Raw genomic sequence first — 24,877 nt, forward strand, 5'->3', positions numbered from 1 at the left:
ATGTAATGCTGCTTAACGTTCAGTAACAGGTCGCTCACATATTGCGTCATTTGTAAGTATTACATAAAATTGACTGTTCATTTGGAACGAGAATAAAATATTTGCCTTTTTTCTTTCTTTCTTTTTTTTTTTTTTTTTCTTTTTATAAATCGCACAAATAATGTTAACGAAATCTGAATATTATGTAAAATTTCTTAAATGGCAAAAGACAGAAATTCATAAGTCTACATGCACATTAGAACATAGCCTTTTCACGCTTGTATGTTTTTACGTTTACGTAGGTACCTTATTTTTATGCATTCGTTTGTAAATTAATAATGTGCATACATATGCATATACATACATCTATACATATATCCGAAATGCTTTCTATTTTAAGAAAAGCATGTGCCTGTAAAATTTCTTTTATCTGGCACGTATTTACATATACATATAGACATACATACATGTACATGAACATTTAAATATGAACAAATTTATGTTCCTTTTTATGCACATCCTGAACATGATAAGAACTAAAAAAAACAAGAATTTTACACTTAAATTATCGCTCTTTAATAGTAGGGGAAATATGGGATACATAATTCAAAAAAGTGTATGAACGCATTTTGAAAAAGTCTGCAAAAGGGGTCACATGATAGAATGGCACTAAAATACAATCACAAGCATGGGGAAAAAAAATAAATAAAATAAATAAAAAATATGAACAGATAAGAGTAATTTAACAAAATATGAACAGATAAGAGTAATTTAACAAAATATGAACAGATAAGAGTAATTTGAACAGATGATAATTTAACATAAAGAACAGATAAGAGTAATTTAAAAAAATATGAACAGATAAGAGTAATTTAACATAATATGAACAGATAAGAGTAATTTAAAAAAATATGAACAGATAAGAGCAATTTATCAAAATATGAACAGTTAAAAAAGATGTGAACAAATAAGAACAAATTATGTGTGTATGCTCAAAAGCAATAGTGATATTTTTAAATTAAAAACATATTTGTAAAAAAAGATAAGCAATACTTAATTCGCTTAGGAATAAGTATAATGTTCATTTTTCTTATAGTAGTTTTCTTTTCTTTTCTTTTTTTTTTTTTACCCTCTACACACATAATGTATACTGCATATTTAACCCACTTATGCGTTTTAGCTTTCAAGCTTCACGTATGTAAACATATATTCGTGCTTTTACATATGTAAACATAGGTATACATATATACGCACACATAAACATACATATGCATATGTATATATATATATATATATATATATATATATATATATATATACTCATCTATGTACATATGAATGATAATTTTTTACTTTCTACTGTGTTTGAATCTTCTCAAATGAAGTGGATTCATTGAAAAGATTTCATTTTTTTTGTTTTGCATATTTTGTTTTGCATATTTTGTTTTGCATATTTTGTTTTGCATATTTTGTATTGCATACTTTGTATTGCATATTTTGTTTTGCATATTTTATTTTGCATATTTTGTTTTGCATATTTTGTTTTGCATATTTTGTTTTGCATATTTTGTTTTGCTTATTTCTTTTTTTTGTTCATTTTTTTATTTTTCTTTTTCTTCCATAACAATATATATGACCAGTTTTACACCTTTATAATAGTGCTCCATGCATTCCTACGTATGAAGTGTTTAATTATTCTTACACTTCAACGCTTCAGCCCTTTCGTTTATTTATTTTTTACAGATTCTATGTAATCCTTTACTTTTAACATATATGGCACGTATGATATGTATGGTATATATGGCGTACATTGTTTACAGCTTTCTATTTTTAAAGAAAGTTTTATTTTAATATATTTCTCTTTTTTAATTTTATATCCTTTTCATAAAATTATTATAATAAATTTTTTCAATATTTTATATTTTTATATTTCCATAGGATAAAAAAAAAAAAATAATAATAAAATTTGCACCTCTTTTGAAAATACTAGAAGTTGCACACACATATATAATGCATAATAAATACCATTACATAAGTGCATTTCGCATCCACACATATAAGTAAACATAAGCAAGTACGCAAGAACACATAAACAAATACACTTATATGGAAATATACTTAAAAGGAAGTACACATATAAGCAAATACACATATAAGCAAATACACATACAAGTAAATACACATATAAGCAAATACACATACAAGTAAATACACATACAAGTAAATACACATACAAGTAAATACACACACAAGTAAATACACACACAAGTAAATACACTTATATGGAAATGTTTTTGTAGCAAATACTCTTATATGCAAGTGCACAAGTGAAAATATACAAACATATATATAAGCATACTTGCTTACATTTTCAAGTTAAGCATAAGAACTGATATGCTTCATAAAAATGCATCAAGTACTGAAAGTTATTGTGTGCCCTGAGAAATATACATGATAGGAAGAAAAAAAAAAAAAAAAAAAAAAATATGTAATTATATAATATTATATATATATAAATATAATAAATATATAATGTAATATATATATAATATAAAATATATATAATATAAAATATATATAATATAAAATATATATAATATAAAATATATATAATATAATATGTACGTATGCATGTTTGTGTGCCTTTCAGTTAATGCCCGTTTTATGTAAAAGATTCATTTTTTTCCGAAGAAGGAAATGATTTTAGTTATTTAAAATTTTTTAAATATATGAGAGTTTATTTACAAATTATAACGGCACACGTTTCATTGTGTTCTCTTGATTTGTATTTATTTTATGTGTATATATACATTTTTTTAAAAAAATTATCATCATAATAACAATAATAATAATAACAATAATAATAATATTAACAATAATAATAATATTAATAATATTAATAATAATAATTATATTAATAATAATAACAGTATTTATAATATTAATAATAATAATAGTATTAATAATATTAATAATATTAATAATAATAATAATAATTTTTTTTTTTTCTTTTTTTTTACTTACGAATTCGAAGTTATTAGCACACATATTATATGATATTTAGGTAAAAATATTTTTTTTTTTGACAACTATAATTGTAAGTACTAATTTTTAATAGTTTATTTTATAAGAGAAAAAAAAAGGGGGGAAAAAAAAATGTACGATTGAGGCATAGTTACATTCGTTAAATGCGTAGACATATTGTATCCATACATTCATATACATACTACAATGTATGTACGCGTACATATCACGCATACAGTACATATGTGAAGGAGTACTACGTAAGAAGTAGCACGTGAGTACAGGCCTAACCGCAACCATACATACTTTTGCCGCTTGCATTTCTGTGAAATTCGACACGTGCCATAATTCCCAAAAAATTTACAGAAAAAGCAGAGAAAGAATTGACAAAAAATATGAAAGATTGGCATACTGGTAAGAAGGAAAGAAAAAAAAAAAAAAAAAAAAAAAAAAAAAATTAACAAGGCTGGTAGAGTTAGCAAAGTTGGCAAATTTAACAGAATTAACGAATTTAACAGAATTAATATATTTAATAAAGACAATAATTTTTAAATGAAATTAAGATAATATGCGTTATGAGCATACATATAAATATGTACATAAGCACATGCGTACATTTATACATACGGGCATGTAGGCATACTGCCATTTGACACTGCACGTGTGTATATCAACATATGTACATACTCTATATATGCCTTTGTATATTTGTGTATACGTGTTTATATGTATATATGCCTTTGTATATTTGTGTATACGTGTTTATATGTATATATGTATTTGTGTATATGTGTATGCTAATGGTTTGCGAGTCTTACAGCGCTGAGCAAAAATTCTATATGAGGGAATAATTTTTTTGAAATTTAACTTGTTGTGTGTAAAGAAAAGAGCTGCGTTCTGTTTATGCATTTTGTCTTTTTTCTTCCAACCCTTTTCCTCGTCGTTTTATTATACTGTTTACTCTCTTCCTAACGTTTTTACGTATAACTTGTCAGTATATTGTGTGTGTATGTATGTGTGTATGTGTATGTGTGTATGTATGTGTGTATGTGTATGTGTATGTGTATGTGTGTATGTGTGTATGTATGTGTGTGTGTGTATGTGTGTATGTGTATATATGTGTGTGCGTATGTGTATATGTGTGTGTGTGTGTGCATGTGCACACATATAAACATACATATACATGTGCACATGTACCACTTATCCCCTTTGTAGATGAGAACACAGGTGCATGCCAAGAAAACGAAAAAACAAACAATAAAGAGCAAGTCAGCAGTAACAAATGCGTATCGAACAAAAAGAACGACAATGGGAATTCAAGGAGTACGAGCAGTAAATGTAATAATGAAGATAAAAATAAAATTACAGAGAATGAAATAAATAAATCAAATAATAAATCGTACAAATTAGGTGGTATAGTTGGCAATGGAAGTTTTGGTATTGTCTATGAAGCTATTTGTCTTGATTCATCGGAAAAAGTAGCAATTAAAAAAGTTTTACAAGATCCACAATATAAAAATAGAGAATTATTAATAATGAAAAATTTGAATCATATCAATATAATATATTTAAAAGATTATTATTATACAGAATGTATTAAAAAAAATGAAAAGAGTGTATTTCTAAATGTAGTGATGGAATATATTCCACAAACTGTACATAAATATATGAAATATTATGCTAGAAATAATCAATCTCTACCTCTTATTTTAGTAAAATTATATTCATATCAATTATGTAGAGCTTTAGCTTATCTACATTCTAAATTGATTTGTCATAGGGACTTAAAACCACAAAACTTATTAGTTGATCCAAAAACACATACATTAAAACTATGCGATTTTGGTAGTGCAAAAAATTTATTAATGGGTCAACGCAGTGTTTCCTATATTTGCTCTAGATTTTATAGAGCACCTGAACTGATGTTAGGCTCTACAAATTACACTACTCATATCGATTTATGGTCTTTAGGTATTCTTACGTGGATGTAGTGGGGGAGGGGAATACATGCCTTCACACATTATTGCATATACTTATGTGCGTTTATATACCTATGTGCGCTTGTATACCTATGTGCGTTTATATACCTATGTGCGCTTGTATACCTATGTGCACTTGTATACCTACTTATTTGAGTGCACATATGCTCGTATGCGTTCTTTTTCACCCCTTTGTAGGATGCATAATAGCGGAAATGATTTTGGGGTATCCCCTGTTTTCTGGTCAGTCCAGTGTTGACCAGTTAGTTAGAATAATACAAGTACTAGGTACATAAAATTGCTCGAGTGCAAGTTTTCTATATACGGCCCCCAAGCCACATATATCATATGAACAGGGAGGGCATGTATATGATCATATACATGAATGTAAACTTTTGCACGTATGTGGACGTGCATATGTACGTATGAAATACAAAAAAAGAATTTTGCATTATTTTTGTTTGTCGATGAAGGTACGCCAACCGAAGAACAGATGAAAGTAATGAACCCGAATTATGCGGATGTTAAATTTCCCAACGTTAAACCAAAAGATTTAAAAAAGGTATGAACTGAGTAGAACATTACGACGGAATTGCTATGTACCTGCGTGCTTGTGCATGTATGTATATACTTATACGCATACATTACATATACGTATGTATATTTACCTATTTACCGGTTTACTTTTTTCTTTTTTTTTTTTTTCTTTTTATCCTCTGGTTGTTCTTATTCCCCTAGGTATTCCCAAAAGGCACGTCGGAAGACGCTATAAATTTAGTATCTCAATTTTTAAAATATGAACCGTTAAAAAGGCTTAGTCCAATTGAGGTAATCATAAAAATGGACAAGAAAGAGAAGAGTGGGGTAGAAGTGGACTCAGAGGAGGAACAAGGAAAGAAGAGAAGAAAAGAAGAAAAAAAAAAAATAATAAAATAAAATAAAACTAAAGACGAAAAAGCAATTCCAATTTTGCGTTTATATAGTTTTTCAATGAATATATTTTGAAAATTTAAAGACACGCCCTCACAGGGAATGTTTTTCTTTTTTACGTTCCCTATTACGTTCCTTTTTACTTTCTTTTTTGCTTTTTTTTTTTTTTTTCGAAGGCACTGGCTGATCCATTTTTTGATGATCTGAGGGATCCATGTATTAAGTAATAGTCGAATTGTTATGTGGGAATTTGCGAAAATTTTGCAAATGTTCTCTTACACACCCTCTCCACATATACCCAAATGTGTGCATATATATATATATATATATGTATGCGCCTATACATTCATACTTACATACATACTTATATAGATAGATAAATATGCATACACGTAAATACACATTTATACGAATTTATGTGTGTAATACACCCTATTACAACTTTCTTTTTGCTTTTTTTTTTTTTTTCCCCCTCTGCAAAGGCTTCCAAAATATATTGACAAACTACCTGAACTGTTCAATTTTTCCGACGTGGAAATTAAAGAAATGTCTGACGCGTGCAGGCGAAAAATATTACCCAAATCTGTTTATGAGAAATTTGAAGAATGTGCACTGAAAAACTCAAATGACAACATAAATGTTAATAAAGATATAAACAAAGAAATTAATGAATCCAATTTAGAGAAAAACAAATCAAATAATAAGCCTCGTCTAATAATTGAAAGTTGAATAGCCTTTTTATGCAAAAGGGAAAAATAAAAAAAAATAAAATATATTAGCACATTTCATTAATTGTGTAGTTCGCTCCGTAATTAACAAAATGCACATACGAAAAAACATGCGTATAATGTGTATATGTATGCTCCCATATGTATATATATTTATACGTATGTGCATTTATATATGTACACATTTGGTGAAAACAAATTATGCACTGTTCAGGCGGAAATGGTATATTTTTAAGAGCATGATAATAGCTGTTATTTTTGCTATAAAAAATAAATTATGTAGAAAGGCCAGGAAAATTTAACCCAAGGGTGTTGTTTATTCATTTTGGCCCAATACCTTTTACGGCTATTAACTTTTTATCCTTCAACAATGTGTGTGTATATATGTTCTTGCACTTGAACATGAGTGCATTTAATGTACATGTATAGACATGCGTAAAACTGTGCATATATACATATAAACATATACATCATATGTGCGCTGCGTATGTATATGTACATATGCTTTTCTTTTTTTTTGTTTACACGTTTGTTATGGTATATTTTTTTTTTTAATTTTTTTACTTCTTATTTTTTTATTGCTCAATTTTTTACCCCCCTCCCTCTCCCATTTCTTCCATTTTAACAGCTCTTATATCTTTATTCTTGGAAGACGACATTTCCATATCTCTAGTCGTCCTTATTTGTTTTTTCCCTTTTTTTTTTTTTTTTTTTTTTTCATTTTTATTGAAATAATTATTTTTCATTTAGGTTAATTCTGTTATGTAATTTGTGAAGTGCATGCTCCCATGTTTCTACGTGTATGTATAAAAGATGCATTAAATGCTGAATTAAGGAATTAATTTATAATTTCGCCCTTTTTTATATTAGCCAGCTATACCGTGCTGTGCTATGCTATATATGCTCTACCATGTTTTACTTCCTTTTATTGTATTTCTTTATTTCTTTATTTCTTTATTTCTTTATTCCTTTATTCCTTTATTCCTTTATTTCTTTATTCCTTTATTTCTTTATTATTTTTATTTTTAATTTATTTTTTTGAATATTATGTCTGTTTTAATATGCGTTATTCTTTAGCCCTTTATAAATACATTTTTTTTAATATAAATTTATTATTATAACCATTAGAATTAGTATACTTTTGCAGGGGGTACACACCTTTGCATCATTCTTTTTAATTATTTAACTTGCTACAATATGTATGCTGCACTATGTTTTGTTTCATTGTAATATGGTTAAGTTGTATTGCTTTTTTTTTCTTTTCTTTCCTTTTTATCTATTTTTTTTTTTTTTTTTCTTCTAAACTTATATATTGCCGTGTTGCCAAAATAAGCACCCGGTTGATATATGCATGTCTTTTGAAGGGTTAGATAAAAAGGAGGATCATGTAAAATGGTATAAGCAGTTCTACAAGTAAAGCAGTCATGCTTCAAATATTAACAGGTGTATATACCAATTACAGTAATAGCAGCTGTAGTAGCTTCCTCATTATGCTGCAGTTACGAATTATATGTTTTTTACAATGATATCCACGTGTTGCAGTAATTACCTAACATGCAAATGTGTACATAAATGCATACCTACATATACCTGTGAAGATGCAACTTACCCACGTGAGTTGAGCTGTTTTCTACTTCACCTCCTTTGAATCCTGAATTGTTCATAATTAACCATTTATTGAAGCAAATTACACGAGTGTGTGCTCATACACACCCCACAAGTGCATACACCCCTGTAACGATTGGGGGTGAGGTGGGACGCAGGAAGCAGCCGTTCGTGTAACCCTAAGGGGGAATACTCACTATAACTATCGTTCGACAGAAATTTTTAAAAAATAGCTAAAATGATGAAAAGTTGAAACGACGAAATGACGAAAAGTTGAAACGACGAAATGACGAAATGACGAAAAGTTGAAACGACGAAATGACGAAAGGACGAAAAGTTGAAACGACGAAATGACGAAAGGACGAAATGACGAAAGGACGAAAGGACAAAGTGGTGTATGTTTTTGTAGAAGTGCCAATGTAGTGATCACCTCGGCGCATTTTATTTCAAAAAAATGTACGCGCTGGATTAATAAGGCAAGGGTATACTATATAAACAAAAATATGTACGTGCACATTCGCATTCGCGTACACTTTCAGTTCCTGTTCCGGCTGCACTCAAAACTTCTAGTTCCATTTGCTCAATCTTCAGACTATTCGCTCAAGTTCGGTAGCATACCCTATGGTGTTGTTCAGTATCTCAAGAGCTGGAAGTTCCTGCACATGTACAGTCTGATTGTTGAAAAATATTTTGCTATTTTTTACTTCCCATATTAAGTTGTTTTCCCCTTGGCTAGTTTTGGTTTCATTATAGTCTGTAATGAATTGATAAAGTTCATTTTCATTTTTAAATTTTAGTAGTTCACATGTATATACCAAACTAATAGAGTTTGATGAAGAAAAGATACAATCAGCTAATTTAAACCTAATAGTATTATATAGTCTTTCCATAAATAATGAATATAAATACAATGGTATATCATCTTTTCTAGTTAGAACATAATGGAAATACCCATCCATAATATGTTGTTCTAATTCTAAAACGTATTTTATAAACGTGTCATTCTGATCATCTATGGATATGATTTCTAAAATCATGTGAAATTCACCTATAGAATTCGATGATAACAAATAAAGTAAATAAACGCCTAAAATACCATTTTGTTTTTTACTTTTCGGTAAGATACTATTAAAATCAAAGTAGTATATAAATAACTGTGCAATGTATATAGTAAAGGATTTTATATCACCATCCATAATTGATATCATTACACCCTTTTCTAATGTTTCTCTTGCTAATAATAACTCATTTATATCTTTTTTATTTATTGGTATTAATGGGTCAACGGATGGCAAATGTATTAACACTAATTTTAAAGATGTTAATAATTCTTTACATTTAGATATATTGCAACTTTTCGGTTCACTTATATCTTCACTTATTAAGAACAACCTGTTTATATCATCCTGTGTTGCGTTCTGTAATTCATCTGCGCTTATGTTATGATAACTACATATAAGCTCTTTGAAGAGCTTTAAACCCTCCATTAATTCCTTCGACATGTTTTTCCTGAACAGGTTCGCTCCCCCAAACAAATTATTATGCCCTACTCCTGCAGATCACTTCTTTCTCCTTTTTCAGCTTATATATATATATATATATATATATATATATATATATATATATATTTTTTAAATTCTCTTTTTATTCTTTTCTTTGTCAAGTAGCAGATATTTTTTTCCTTTTATCAAATTATAAGCATTATGCTCAGTTCCAAAAAGCAGTTAATTGCACTACGGGAAGTTACGCGAATTGATGAAAAGAAAAAGTCCGGACAGTTTTTTAATTTCCTCTTTTTTATGTATCTCTGCTTTTTCGCAATAGTTCGTTCCGTAAACCGCTTTGTGTTACGCTTTTTTTTTTTTTTTTTTTCACCTATGTTAACTTTTTAACCTCTTCTTTTTAATCTATTTCTTTTGGCCTCATTTTTTTAGCCTCATTTTTTTAGCCTCTTTTTTTTAACCTCTTCTTTTTAACCTCTTCTTTTTAACCTCTTTTTTTTAACCTCTTCTTTTTAACCTCTTCTTTTTAACCTCTTCTTTTTAACCTCTTCTTTTTAACCTCTTCTTTTTAACCTCTTCTTTTTAACCTCTTCTTTTTAACCTCTTCTTTTTAACCTCTTCTTTTTAACTTTTTTTTTTTTTTTTTTTTTTCTTGCATTAGCATGGATCGCAGAGAAGAATCGAGCACTCCTAGGCTACGTGTGTACAAAATAGGAAAACAGAAGTAGGAAAAGGAAAAAAAAAAAAAAAATAAAAGTAAAATGTAGTGAATCTCGATAAGAAGCAATAAAATGCACAAAATGTACAAAATGCACAAAATGTACAAAATGCACAAAATGCACGATATGTACACAATGCATGAAGAGCGACAAACCGCAGTGAGTGCAATGAAAAATCAACTGCCAACATAGAAAGGGCATTCTGTAAAGTTTGCAAACAGCGCTATACATTTTCACTTAATTTTTTCTTTATTTTTTTCCGGATTCTTTTTTTTTTTTTTTTTTTTTTTACTTTTATTTTCATGCAGTTATGGTATGCCGTATGCCTTATGGCGCAGTAGGGCAAGAAAAAATGAGGAACTTGGGGGGAGAGGGAGGGGAAAAAAAAAAAAAAACAAAAAAAATTAATAATAAAATATATAAAAAAAATGCGGTTATATGGACATAAAATGAAAAATGAAAATATACCGACATATGAACATAAAATGGAAATTAAAAAAATACAGACATATGAACATAAAATAGAATTTAAAAAAAAAGCAAAAAAAAAGTGTATAAAGGAATGACGTAATACACGAAATTAAGAGTGCCTAATGTGCTTCTTCCTTTTTTTTTTTTTTTTTTTTAAATAAATTATTTACACACATGCTATTTGTAGATAGTACGATATAGTATCCGCGTTCCTACATATTCGACAGTTGCACACACTTAGGGCTGCTCGCCATACATGCCTACATAACTACATGTGCATGTATGTATGCATACATATATATATATATACATATATACATATACATATATACATATACATACGTATATGCATATGCGCATGTTTACGCTTGTGCATGTGTAACTACCGACCTCTTGTGTAGTTCCTCCTTAACATATACTCCCCCCTTCTTTCGATTTACTGCTTCATCCACGTGCTCAGAACATGACAGCGGTAAGGGGTAGCAACTACATGATGCCAAACGAAGAAGAACTTGACGAATTCCTAACCAAAGTAGAGGATGTAACAACAAAAGTGAGGAACTTGTTGGATGGAAAAATAAGTGTAGAAGATATTGAAAAAGAAGAAAAGGATATACTATTGAAAAAACGAATAAAAGAAATAAAAAGAGAAGAAGAAAAGGAAAAGGAAAAAAGACAATTTATAATGGGTAGAGAAGGAAAAGGTAATGAAGATGACTATCTGTTCTTTTGTCGTTATTGTTTTGTTGAATATAATTATCATTTAACAAATTGTAAGAGGTGTAATAATGTAGTTGTAAGCAAAGAAGAAAGAAAAAAAGAATTAAACGAAAAAGTGAGAAATTATAAAAATTTAAAAGATAAGAGAAATGTACGCAGAAGTTTATGGCATAAATATTTAAAGGAAAATGGGGACTTGAAAAAAAATATTAAGAGTATGTGTACTGATGAAAATAAGTGTAATGATACAAATAAACATATTGTGAATTACGAGAAATGGGATCACTATGAACCGAGCACAGACACGTTTGATGAAGATGAAAAAATGGTATCATATACTCCAAAAAATAATAAAAATTTTCAATTACTTGAAAAGAAAATTGATGATGATATCAGTAAAAAAAAAGAGAATAAAAACATTGCTTATACTATTAAAATGAGGGGCAATACATATTTTAAAGAAAAAAAATATATGCATGCCATTGACTGTTACAAAGATGCAATAAACATATGTAAAGACTACCTATCAGTGTATAATAATCTAGCCTTATGTTATATTAAAATGCATCAGTATGAAAATTCTATTCAAAATTGCGATAAGGTTATTGACTATTATACCATTTTTCGAAACGATTTTACTATTAAAAATGATGTTATGTTTAAGAGTTATTCAAGAAAGGCACTCGCACTTTATAAACTACACAGATTTTCCGATGCTTTGGAAAGTTTCCAGTTAGCTCACTCGTTTGATCCCACTGATGAGCAGGTGATCGAGTACATCCAAAAGTGCACAAGGATACTGCAAGATAGGGGTAGAGCGGCGGGGCGAGAAGAGGGAAAAGAAGTAATGTACGGATTTGCAGTACAAAATAGTAAAGAATGTTCTGTAGAAACGGAAAAAATGGATGAAATGATGTGCAACCCCTTCTTAGAGGGGCTTCCGAGAGACAGTATAGAAAACAGCGACCAAATTCGCATGAACAAGTCAGGCGAAAAAAATGGCGAAAACGTGGAAGCCGAAATAAACATGGAGAATCTGCTTAGGGAACTGTCCAAATTGGATATAAAAAAAAATGACAAGAAATTTTATGATTATCTAAAGAATGTTAAGAAGGTGATAGTACAAAGTGAAGTGATAAGATTGGCATTCTGTTCTTGTGCATACGAATTGGAAAGTAAGTGTAATGACAGGAGGAAACAAATTACGTTCTTATCGTTCCTTGTGGATAAACTTAACAACATTTTGTTTTATGTTAAGAAAGAGTTAGGAGGTGATGTGATATTAAAAAATGATGATGTGTGTATAAATTATGAACAAGTGAACATATCAACATATTTAAAAAAGTGCGGTAATATAATTATTGGCATTTTAACTTTCATACTTGAAGAGAGTTACCATTACTCTGATTTTTGTATTAATGCATTGAAACCAGTTTTAACATTTTATCTTATAAGGAAGTTTAGTATTCCTAAGTGTATATATTTTATATGTATCATTGGAAAAAATGAGAATGCAAGAAAATATTTCTACCATGAAATAGTACAAGACAGTACTGTTATATTAAAAAAGTTTTTAGGAAAAATGGATGATTATATAAGAAGAGAAAGAAGTATGTACACGCAGGAGAGAATGGCACGCTTCCATATGTTGAGAAGGCACATACTGAAACCGAGCGAGCTGCAAATTTTTAGCGTCGATATGGATGATATTATGGAGAAGGCGGCAGACAACTCAGGGGGGGAAACAAGCGCTGTAGGAGGAAGCGCTGTAGGAGGAAGCGCTGTAGGAGGAAGCGCTGTAAAAAGAAGTGATGCAGAGGGAACCACTGTAAACAGAAGCGATGCAGAGGGAACCACTGTAGAAGGAACCTCTGTAGAAAGAGGAGTTGTAGAAGGAAGTGCATGCATCATTTGCGCAGGCAAACGCTCGGTAAATAACTGCACGTGTAACGAAAAACCCGCTAACAGTATTAAGAAAAGTAATCGATCTGGGATAAACTCCTTTGCAGGCCGCTGTAAAAGTAAGAAGGACTGCTCTTCAAAAGGATTGGAAAGAAAAATGATTCGCATGTACGAAGAGAAATACGAATTTGTAAACCTGTTCGAAATATTGTCTAATTTTACAATATTACCAGATGTGTTAAACGTATTAGAAAAATATTTTATGAAATGTATACTTAACATTGTTATATATATTAACGAGCAGTTTTACAACTTCAAGGATATGCATAGAAACTATTTATCTCTTATGATAAACTTAGTTGGACATAAGAAAATTCGATCCTTTTTTATTCGTACCTGTTGGATACATATATTTTATTTTGTAGAAAAATGTGAAAATATAATTTTGATAAAAAGTATATTATCTCTTATATTCAATTTAACTGTAAGTTGGAATGAAGAAATTAAAAAGGATATAATATTAATGGAGTTACCTATTCATCATATAAAAGCTAAGAATGCTAATTTTGTGAAGCTTCTTCATTTAACGCAGTCAAATGATACAAGAGTAAGCGAGTTGAGCTTTTTACTCTTAAGCAGGTTTTATTTGTATTTGTACTATGTTAATACTAGGGAAAATACGACAAAGGAAACAAAGATATGTAGTCATAACGTGGAATATAATTCCAACAAAGGTGATAAGTCAGATCTAGTAAACAATTTAAGAACAAAAATTTACAAAGAAAACGATAACTCTGTTCAATTAGATGGAGTTACCTTTATTCTAATTAAAAAATCGCTCTTAACTCCATTATTATTATTATCATCTAAAAATAATACTACTTTAACAAATCAAACTAATGCATGTATTAATTTTATTTGCTGTTTGTCCAAGTATACTAATTTTTTTACAAAAATTTTATTTGAAGAGAGCACTGATCCGTATGGCGATCATTTTATTAAAACATTATCAGACAAGATGGTTTCCATTTTTTTACACACGAAGGGGAGTAAGGACATAAACCCATCGTCTTTCGTCTTACTCAATAACGTTGTTATGTTCTTCACGCAGATTTTGAAAAATATTTCGTTGAAGAGTGGTTATAACTGTGAAGCAGTGCCACCACCATCATCATCATCAGCAGTAGCATTATCATCAGCGGTGGAAATGGCTGTTGTGGCACAAATCAAAATAGTAATTCCTCACGCAATGCAATTACTGACCAGTCCGGAAAAAAAGCTCAACAAAAATATTTCCATCCTTCTATCATATTGTTTTATAAATAGCCATTTAAAACCAACAATTTTATCCCTGTACAACCACGATATCGAAAGAATATACTACGCCCTGCGGATTGCCTAGCGGCGTACGGTCAATTCTCCGCTGATAAATGTACTTCCCAAGCGGACGTGAGCCGTCGTTCGAGGGGGGGGGGAATAAAATATAGTATATATATATATATATATATATATATATATATATATATATATATATATATATATATATATATGTATATATATGTATATATAGGTATATGTTTATATATGTATGTATATGTATATATAGGTATATGTTTATATATGTATGTATATGTGTATATATTTTTGCCTCTGCGAGCGTGTAGCGACGTATATCCTTTGCCGTATGCCGTCCTACCTGCGTAGAGCAAATTTGACAAAATATATTGTAGCATTGCTTGATAATAGGCTAAAATTGTTTGCTTAAAGAGTTGAACTTTTAAAAAAAAAAATTAAACTAAAAAAATTGGAAGTAAATAAATAAATATGAATATAAGAGATAAATGCAACAGTATGTGCATAAATAAATTTATATATTAAAAATAGTACAGAATATATGAACAGGGAATAATATTTGCATTTTTTTTTTTTTTTTTGTAACCAAATTGGCCTCTACTAAATTTACACATGCATGAACAGTTCATAAAAAGAAAAAAAAAAAAAAAAGAAGTTAAATATAAATGCAGTAAAAATGAAAAGAAGGAAAAAATAAACGAAGCGAAATATAAAGGACAAAAATACAATCTCATTGGCTTATGTATGTACATATATATATATATATATATATATGTGAATGCTCACATGTCCGCAGAGTGTGCATTTGGCATAACTTCCAACACTTAAAGGAGAGGAGCATAAGCGATCATATAACATGATCGTTCAACGCGCCGCTAAAACTAGGGAAAGTTTGGGAGGGCGCCCCTGCAGGTTGGGCACTCCAGCTTTACGTTCATCCATTGCTGCAGGCAGTTCTCGTGGAAAATATGGTAACAAGGGGTAACACAGTATTTGTTGTCCTTCAGTACAATATCGTACATACATATTACACATTCAGGTATACCTGCTTCAAAATTAGCATCGATTGTTTTATAATAATTATGTACATGTGGTAGTATATCAGTGTTTACAAAATAACGTGGACCATATTTCCTTTGGAGAAACATAAGAATTAATTGTGTAATCATTAAAATAATTAAAAGAATACTAAAAGTTGTATTGGATGTATCAATTACTTGTGCAAAAACATCTAACTGAAATATGTTATATGGGTATAAATAAATATATATAGGTAAAAATAAGCGGCATAAGGATAAGGAAAAAACAAATTTTAAATTAACAGAGTTTCTTTGTCCTTTCCATATATCTAGTAATATTTGTGGAAACCAACATAAATATAATACTAATAATACATATGGACAAAATGGAAAAACATAATAAAATAAAATGATTACTAATAATATACTACCATAATAATATTTATATAATATACTTAATTTCCTTTGCATTTGTTCCCACCCATCATTAATGTCTTGTTGATGATTAGCTTTCCATATTATTAATATATAACGAACTTCCATCAATGTAAACAATAAAAATTTTAATAATACCATAATGATAAAATGAATTAGCAATAATTTTGATAACATCACTTCATACAGTAGTAGTAACGACTCAAATATCTCGATGAAAGAATTTAAACATATAGATATTAACGATGTCTTTGCCATGTTTCTCATGTTTTCGTTATATCCTATCTGGGACCAAAACAAACCTAACTCTATTAACGACTTTATATTAAACAGAATGGAAAAGTTAATTACCTTCGCGGAGGAGAACCTTTTGTCGATATCTTCCCCTTCGAACGATATGAAGATGTTACAGTTGTTCGACAGAATATAACCATCGTAGTTTGCCTTCCGCTTCCCAGCGCTGTTAGAAGTGTCCTTCTCTTTTCCTTCTCCATCCGACCCATCTTCCGCACCAGGACTGCGCGTAGCAGTACCCTCCTTTATATTTGCCTCTCCCCCTGCATGTGCATCTCCTGTACGAACGGAGTCAAATCTATCATCTGTTGTGGTGCTCAAAGGAGGTACCTCCAGCGGTTCCTTCAACGGTATCTCCAACGACGCTCCCAGCGGTGCTCCCAAAACAGGTTCATTATTCGTCTTGCTAACATTCGTTTCACCATTTTTATTTACATCTCCATGTATGTTCGTCCCTATAGGAGGGGGGGTTGCTGAGTAATCGCTCGCTTCCCTTTTAATAATGTTATCGTTATAATATTGTTCAATATGATTTAAATACTTTTCATATTGTTGATAATAGTCAGATGATATATATTCATTGTAATATTCAGGTTCATTCATCAGATAATTCTTTAATGAATATAAGTATGATTCTTCTAATTCTCTTAAAGATGTTGATTCGTACATATTTACATTCTGATTAATATTTATTGTATAATTACATAAACATTTCTCTTCTTTTGATTGGCAGAATGTCGATATGTTATATCCGGTTCCATTAAAAATAAAATTATTTTTTCTATTTATGTTTATACCAGTTAAACCTAAAAATTCATATTTCTTTTTTTTTATTCCTTTCCGTTTTTCACTATTCTGATAGTCTTTTTTCTTATTACCTGTTACTCCATATTTTAATTTATCCTCTTCATTATTACTACTAACTGAGTTGTACGGGTCAAAGTGAAAAAACACAAAAACCTTTGTTACATTATGTAGTGCAAGCTTTAGTGTTATCATCTTAGCTTCAAAATCACCCCCATCTGACAGAAAACTTTGCTTTTTTTTTTCATTATGCATTTCTTTATTTTCCAGATCGTTCCTATCCCATTTTTCTGTTCCATACTTTTCACTCATATCACTAGATCTAATTTTGTAATGACCCTTGAAATTTAAACTTTGTATCAATACATTTTCATATACGTCATTCATCATTTTGCTATCATTATAATTATTTAATATACTACTCTCTTCTCCATGTATGTTAGCATTACTACTATTATCATATTCGCTACTCTGTTGAACTGCATTATCTGCTGTCATGATCATTATAAAAAACAAAGAAATAAAAAAAAGAAATAAACATAAAATATTACACGATTCCCCTTCATTGTTTGTTTCGTTGTTATATAAAAATATACCATTTCGTTCTTCCCCTTCATCTGGTGGCCCTCTCTGCTCCGAGTTGCTGTTCATAATTTTGGAAGCGCTGATAGGGCGCGTTCATGCGTGCACATTTATGCCTAAACTCGCGTATAAGCATGTACATACATGCAAACAAATGCAAACGAATACAGACGAGTACAGACTAGTACAAACAAATGCAAACGAATACAGACGAGTACAAACAAATGCAAATGAATACAGACGAACACAAACAAATGCAAACGAATACAAACGAATACAAACGAATACAAACACCCACGTACGGGTTTATATTTCCATCGACGTGTTATTCCTCTTACTGCTTACCGAGGCTGCTCCCCCTGTTTTAATATAACTTCTAGTATTTGTGTTCATACGTATGCACTTAGGCATTGTACTACATACATACATATGTACAAGTACATGCATACATAAACACAAATACATATACGAATAAATACATTTATTTTTATCTTACCCTGTATTTCTACACTATTTCTACGCTCTTTTTACATTTTGCTGCTCTTCTTTGGGCTAATTTTCTGAGTAGCTTGCATTTTTTGCGTATTTCCTCTTTTTTTACTAACGCGTACATGCATATAAATATAAATATAAATATATATTTGTATATATACAAAGCTCATATTTACGTATACATTTAAGCATATATTTGTGTTTATGTGCTTTACCCTTTTTTTATTTTTTTTTAACGATCCTTATTATACATATGCGTAAGCGCAATTTTTTTTTTTTTTTTAAATTAATGTTTGGCCTTTTAAATGTTTGGCCTTTTAAATGTTTGGCCTTTTAAATGTTTGGCCTTTTAAATGTTTGGCCTTTTAAATGTTTGGCCTTTTAAATGTATGAATTTTTAAATTTATGAATTTTTAAATGTATGGCTTTTTAATAGTATGACATCTTAAATGTATTACTTTTTTTTTTTTTTTTTGTTTTTGTTTAAATATATGGCTTCTCTTTTTTTATTATTCATTCGTTTATCGTTTATTTATTGTTCATCTAATTGTTTTTCTCTTTTTAATATTTCGAATATGCGTAATATATGCACGAACGAGCTTCCATGAATGGTACCTCCCCCCCTCATTTCGTTTCTTCCGACTGTTTTGCTTTAAAATTATCTTTTTTTCGGAGTTCCTTTGATATGATCCTTTTGCATGTGTGCATATGTAGTTGTATTTAAATATGCTTCCTACTGTTATCGTTGCAGCGGTTACTACCGCAAACTAAGTCGATACAAACACGCCCGTATAAAGATAGAGCCCCCGCCCCTTTAAGGGGAATATGAAAAGGTAGGTGAAGGTGAGCGATGCTTCGAGCCTTGTCAGTATTTGTTACATACGACTATGTTAAATAAATAAGCATAAAATGCGCAATTGTATTTTTGTAGTATATATGGGTTGTAGATGGATAGAATATGTAGTGAACACTTGATGGACCACGGTTAAGTGCTTTGTACTTTTAAGAATGGAAGTACGAGGACAAGGCACAAGCGTTAAGTGGCTCCTTACATAGATCTAATGTTGAGTGATAGGAAAATGCTGCTCGAAAAATCGGTTAAGCGGATTGGCAAATAGGCTGTGGAATGAGTGTTTTCCCAAGCATAAATTAAGACTATCTTTTAAAAGTAGAAGGGAATAAGTGGAAAAAAAAAAAAAAAAACATGTTTAACGGGGGAATAAATTATATACCTATATAGCCTCTTAATAAGGTGTGCGGAGATACGTGCTTATGCATACGTATACATTTTGTTCTCCTACCCCCCACTCCCCCTGTATAACATGAATCTACGTCAATATATACTTATTTTATTATTTAATTCCTTCTACCTAGCTTAACTGAACATGGTACAAATGTGGAAATTACCTACTCAGCTGCCTTCGTGGGGCTAACTCATTTTTAAGAAAAATTTATTTTATTTTATATTATGTGCAAAAGTACTATTCACACAAGATAGAATGGTAAATTTTTTTTTTAAGATCAAAAGTTATCATATTTATTACACGTATTTAATATAAAATTGCACCTCTATATATCTGTTTATGCACTTAAGGAGGGGATAAACTAATGACAAGTTTTCACGTTTTCCATTTTCTACATACAAACAAACGTCGGTGTTGTAAATGATTATAAAATTTTTAAAAAAAGGAGATATGCATGAACAGTTAAGAAAAAAAAAAGAAAAAAAAAAAGAAAAAAAAAAAGAAAAAACGAAACGTAAGGATCACAGTGTAAAGACTACCACCACGACTACCACTACTACTACTACTACTACTACTGCCACTGCCACTACTATTGTCACCACTACTACTACAACAATTGCTACAACCTCCTGAGGAGAGTTTTCTGTTTTTCTCTTCTCAAAGGTACCCCAAGAACTTTCTCCAATTTCTTTAGTTCTCTTTCCGACGGAATGATCTTTCCCCGCTCAACAGCATATATATATGCACCTACGACAAAAAGGGGAAAAAATGCATAAATGGGGAAGCGGTGTATCAGTGTAGTGGTAAAGCGATGATTAGATACAGTAAGGTACACTAACACAATAGCTCATCTGATACGTATTAGAGCAAAATTAACAAATTGGGTAAACATAAAAGAAGGGTAAAAAACCCTCTCCTGTATCACCTTCATTCTGGGTAGTTTTTGAAATCTGTTGATTGTAGTTCTGTGCTGATTTGGGCTGTCCATTCAAATAAAAATCGCTCCCCCAGAAATTCCTTCGTAAACATTTACTCAGTGTTGCCGCCCTTAGGGACCGTGATACTCTATACAGTAAAGGACAACAGAAAATGAAAGAAAAACGAACAAAAATTGAATAAAAATTGTATGTGAAAATTAATGTAAAAAAATCTCATTCTTCCGCTAACCATTTAAATTTTTTTTTTTTTTTTTTTTTTTTTTTTAAATATATAACTCTGATGGTTTCGTAAAAACTGTTCATATATGCATACAAAAATATATGTATGCAAGTGAGTTCCACTCGTGGGTTCCCTTAGATTGTCTACCTGGCAAACTCTATAAATTTCCCTATATGTTGAAAGCATGAAAACTTAACTCCTTTGTTTAGCCTTACTTGTGACCTACTACCAATTCGTAAGTGACAATGCCCCCACCAAAGTCGTGTACTACGATTATAGAAGGATTTCCCTTAAGAGGAAAAAGAAAAAAATCAATTACAAAAAAAAAAAAAAAAAAAAAAGACTAGAAGAAACGTTTTATTTTTACGTCAACTTTTACTCTTACTTTTACTTTTACTCTTTTAATTTTAATTTTAATTTTAATTTTACATTTACTTTTACTTTTACTTTTACTCTTATATTTAATTTTAATTTTACTTCATTTAATTTAATTTTATTTTTTACTTTTTATTTTCTTTTTGCCATTAACCAATTCGTGGTATTTGAATTTCACCTTCCTCAGTTGTTTCGTTTTTAACTTACCCATTGTTAAGAAGTCGGAAGGGAGGAAGTACGCCGAAGAACAAATTGGAAAGGATTCTAATGGATGGAATAAAGTATAATGGATTGTAAAGAATGGAATAAATTGAGAAAAAATTGGACGTATGTGTACCGATGCTCCTATGCACAAATAAAATGTAACTGGCCAATAGAGGAAAAATGAAATATAAAGCAAAGAACAGGTAACCAAAAAAGGTAACCAAAAAAGGTACACAAAAAAGAAGCACAGGAAGCAAAGGAAGGCAAAGCAAACAGAAACGAACGCAGAATTGAAGCGAACACATTTATTAACGCATTTCAGGGGGCTGTATCATACAACGCGCTTAAGTTGGGCTTTCATAAAAGCGATAAACCCTGTAACAGAAAAATTAAAGAGAGGGGAATAACGCACACATATTCATAAGTAAACATTAAATGAGAAAAGAGTTTGTAAATCATTAGTCCCTTTTTTTTTTTTTTTTTTTTTTTTTTTTACTTTTAAAGCGTTGCATTTTTATCATTTTATTTTTTTCTTTTCTTTTTTTTCTATCTTTTTTATTTTGAATTATGTAAGTCCAAATTTTATGACTCCCCGTTCATGCTTTTTTATTTTTCCATACGGCATTTGCTTCATGCATGTAAATCATCAGCACGTATTCGAAAATAAAAGAGTACATAACATGCCCATGTTATTACACGCGTGTAGTAACGTATATAATAACATACGTAATATAGCAGATAAGAACATATGCACGCCGACCAACACAGCATTCCCCAATGCCGAGATATTCCTCCCCAACCTCCTTTCCTTATGTAAGTCGGAACAATGTTGAAACATATTTATTTAAGAATAATGAATGCACAGAAATCGTTGAAGAAGAAAAACATAAGTAGGCATCCTAATAACTACCACTATATAGATAACAATAATATGACGAAGGAAAAATGGATCCAATTAAAAAATTATTACTCACCCCATGAGAGTAACAGAACTACTGCATTGGATAGAAACGGGACAATTGACAAAGTAAGTACCTGTGTTGTTGATAGATGCATATGTGAAAAGGACCAAGCAGAAGACTGTATGAGGAAAGTAAATATTCATATGCGTAAATGTGAACAGTATATAGAGGGGGGAAACATAAAAGAAACAACGTTATTGTTAAGACAAGTAAACGGGAGGAATGGTTTGATCAAGGATAGAAGTTCCTGTATGAAGGGGAATAGAGATGGAGGTGAATTGAGGGACGAATATCATGTTAAAGATAAACATGAACATGAACGTAACAGAGCATATCATCCCAATAATGGCCCTTTGCCGCTACAGCTCGGAGGGGAAAAGAATACTCACCATAATAACCTTTTTTTAGATAAATTTGGTATTAGCAGTAAAAGGGGTAAAAACGAATTGAAGTGTGAATTGAAGAACGAGTTGAACGACAATTTAATGCTCGTTTTAAACTATTCGAGTCTGCAAGTTCTGCGGAGCTTGAATATGCGGTATGCTTACGTAAACAACAAAGAGTATTTTATGTCCCTCTCATTGATATGCAACCAGCTAGCTGTGAACAAATTTAACGATAAAGAGTTTTGGCTCATTCTGAGTAATAAATTAACCAAGGTGTTAAAAATAAAAAATATAAATAAAATTTTCTGCATAAGGTGGCTATCCCTCATTTTAAATTCTTTTGCTAGAGTACATATCCTTAATAAAGACTTTATGAAAGAGGCTTCAGCTGTAATCATGCAGTGTAGATCGAAGGATGAAATGCACAGTTTTGATATATCCCAAATAGTAAATTCCTTTTCCAAGTTAAACTATATTGACTACAATTTATTTGAATTTCTTGAAAAATTTATATATGATAAAATAGACGAGTTGAGCTATCAGTCTATTAGTAATATATGTAATGCTTATTGTAAATTAGGAAAGAATAATGAAATATTATTTTCCCATTTAAGTAAAAGGGTTCAGACGAATTTAGACAAATTTAATGAACAAGAGCTAGCGAATATTCTGAATTCTTATTCTAAATTGAATGAAAAGTATGTTAATCTATTCAACAAATCGTTACAACATGTACTAGACAGGTTTTATAAATTCAAACCGGTCGAAATAGTTATGATAACTAATGCATATTCTAAGTGTAATATATATTGTAAATCCTTTTTTTCCTCTCTATATTGTTATATTAAAAATTACTCAGCTCTTTTTCAACCAGGTGAACTAGCCATAATAGCCAACTCTTATGCAACGTTCAATATGAGGGAAGTGCACACATTTGAATTTATTAAAAAGAGAATAATAAATAAAGAATATTTGTTGGAAGACCGAAATGTAGCTATGCTTTTACATGCATATGGGAAATTGTTAATTCGAGATGAAGATTTCATATTAAATTTATTAAAAAAAAAAAAAGATGTTATTAAGTCACTAGATAGCAGAAATTTAACTCTCTTTTATGTTTCACTTGTAAAGTTAAATATACATATTCCTCCTGATATATATAAAAGTTTTAAAATTATGATTTCGAAAAATTTATACTCCTTTACTGATTTGGCATTAGTATCCATATGCTATGCATCCATGTTTTATATGTATTTTGACATGAAACTCATAAGCTCCATACTTTTATTACTAAATAAAAGACAAGCTAGTAGTAGATCTTTTGCTCACCAAATACATGTATCACTATTTGTTCTACACACACTATACGATTTTTGCAAATTTTCATTCAAATTTATTGAATGTTTATACCACCTTTTAATTAGAGCTTATCATTATGTCACTCAACCCAATTATTATGACATTAACAAGTCAGGTATTCAGAAAAGAATTTACCCATTCATTCCAAAAAAATTTATCAATGTCCACACAGAAGTGCCAGTGGGTCCCTTCGTTGTCGATTTTCTGCTGCTACGTAGGATCGATACGCAGCAGTCTGTCCGCCAGTTGAGTGAAACTGGGAAGGCGAAGGTGACACCTTAGCTGTGACGTGGTTACTACTACTGTTAATTGTGGGGTTGCCCATGCGCATTTTATGGTATTTTTTTTATTGCATTTTTGGAGGTGCCTATGCGCTCTCTTTTTCTTTTCTTTTTTTTTTTTTTTTTTTTTTAGTATTCCCTCACCTCATTTGTTGAAGCTATCCTCATTTGTGTGTTTATCTTTTTATTTATTTATTTTTTTTTTTTTTTATTTTTTTATTTTATTTTATTTTTTTTTTTTTTTTTTTTTCAACCTTTCGTTTCGCTTTAAAACGCGCTGCTAGACCCATCGCGAACACCCCTATCTCCCAACGCAAAAATAAAGGAGTAGATGCGTGCATGGATACCTGCGTAATATGCAGGTGTATGT

The 24,877-nt window shown here is 30.2% G+C and overlaps 6 protein-coding genes across 6 annotated transcripts; 3 read left to right on the forward strand and 3 right to left on the reverse strand.

Moving 5' to 3' along the window:
• Positions 1-3,398: 3,398 nt before the first annotated feature.
• GSK3 (glycogen synthase kinase 3, putative) lies at positions 3,399-6,641 on the forward strand (the record flags this gene model as incomplete). The annotated part of the gene is made up of 7 exons (XM_029004610.1): positions 3,399-3,417; positions 4,219-4,974; positions 5,181-5,270; positions 5,456-5,544; positions 5,721-5,810; positions 6,089-6,135; positions 6,395-6,641. 7 exons carry the CDS (start codon positions 3,399-3,401, stop codon positions 6,639-6,641), a joined length of 1,338 nt encoding a protein of 445 aa, XP_028861282.1.
• Positions 6,642-8,832: 2,191 nt separating this feature from the next.
• On the reverse strand, positions 8,833-9,747 carry RPN12 (26S proteasome regulatory subunit RPN12, putative; the record flags this gene model as incomplete). Its single annotated transcript, XM_029004612.1, has 1 exon — positions 8,833-9,747. One exon carries the CDS (start codon positions 9,745-9,747, stop codon positions 8,833-8,835), a length of 915 nt encoding a protein of 304 aa, XP_028861283.1.
• Positions 9,748-11,400: 1,653 nt separating this feature from the next.
• Positions 11,401-14,961, forward strand: PmUG01_08044000 (TPR domain containing protein; the record flags this gene model as incomplete). Its single annotated transcript, XM_029004613.1, has 1 exon — positions 11,401-14,961. The coding sequence occupies one exon, from the start codon at positions 11,401-11,403 to the stop codon at positions 14,959-14,961; it is 3,561 nt and encodes a 1,186-aa protein (XP_028861284.1).
• Positions 14,962-15,793: 832 nt separating this feature from the next.
• Positions 15,794-18,115, reverse strand: PmUG01_08044100 (E3 ubiquitin-protein ligase, putative; the record flags this gene model as incomplete). Its single annotated transcript, XM_029004614.1, has 1 exon — positions 15,794-18,115. The coding sequence occupies one exon, from the start codon at positions 18,113-18,115 to the stop codon at positions 15,794-15,796; it is 2,322 nt and encodes a 773-aa protein (XP_028861285.1).
• A 2,286-nt stretch (positions 18,116-20,401) lies between these two features.
• PmUG01_08044200 (conserved Plasmodium protein, unknown function) lies at positions 20,402-21,526 on the reverse strand (the record flags this gene model as incomplete). Its single annotated transcript, XM_029004615.1, has 4 exons — positions 20,402-20,529; positions 20,708-20,847; positions 21,088-21,229; positions 21,523-21,526. The coding sequence occupies 4 exons, from the start codon at positions 21,524-21,526 to the stop codon at positions 20,402-20,404; spliced, it is 414 nt and encodes a 137-aa protein (XP_028861286.1).
• An 819-nt stretch (positions 21,527-22,345) lies between these two features.
• On the forward strand, positions 22,346-24,508 carry PmUG01_08044300 (conserved Plasmodium protein, unknown function; the record flags this gene model as incomplete). Its single annotated transcript, XM_029004616.1, has 1 exon — positions 22,346-24,508. The coding sequence occupies one exon, from the start codon at positions 22,346-22,348 to the stop codon at positions 24,506-24,508; it is 2,163 nt and encodes a 720-aa protein (XP_028861287.1).
• Between the last annotated feature and the right edge of the window lie 369 nt (positions 24,509-24,877).

The sequence above is a fragment of the Plasmodium malariae genome (assembly GCF_900090045.1).
Source record: "Plasmodium malariae genome assembly, chromosome: 8".
In the NCBI taxonomy this organism is placed as follows: Eukaryota; Apicomplexa; class Aconoidasida; order Haemosporida; family Plasmodiidae; genus Plasmodium; species Plasmodium malariae.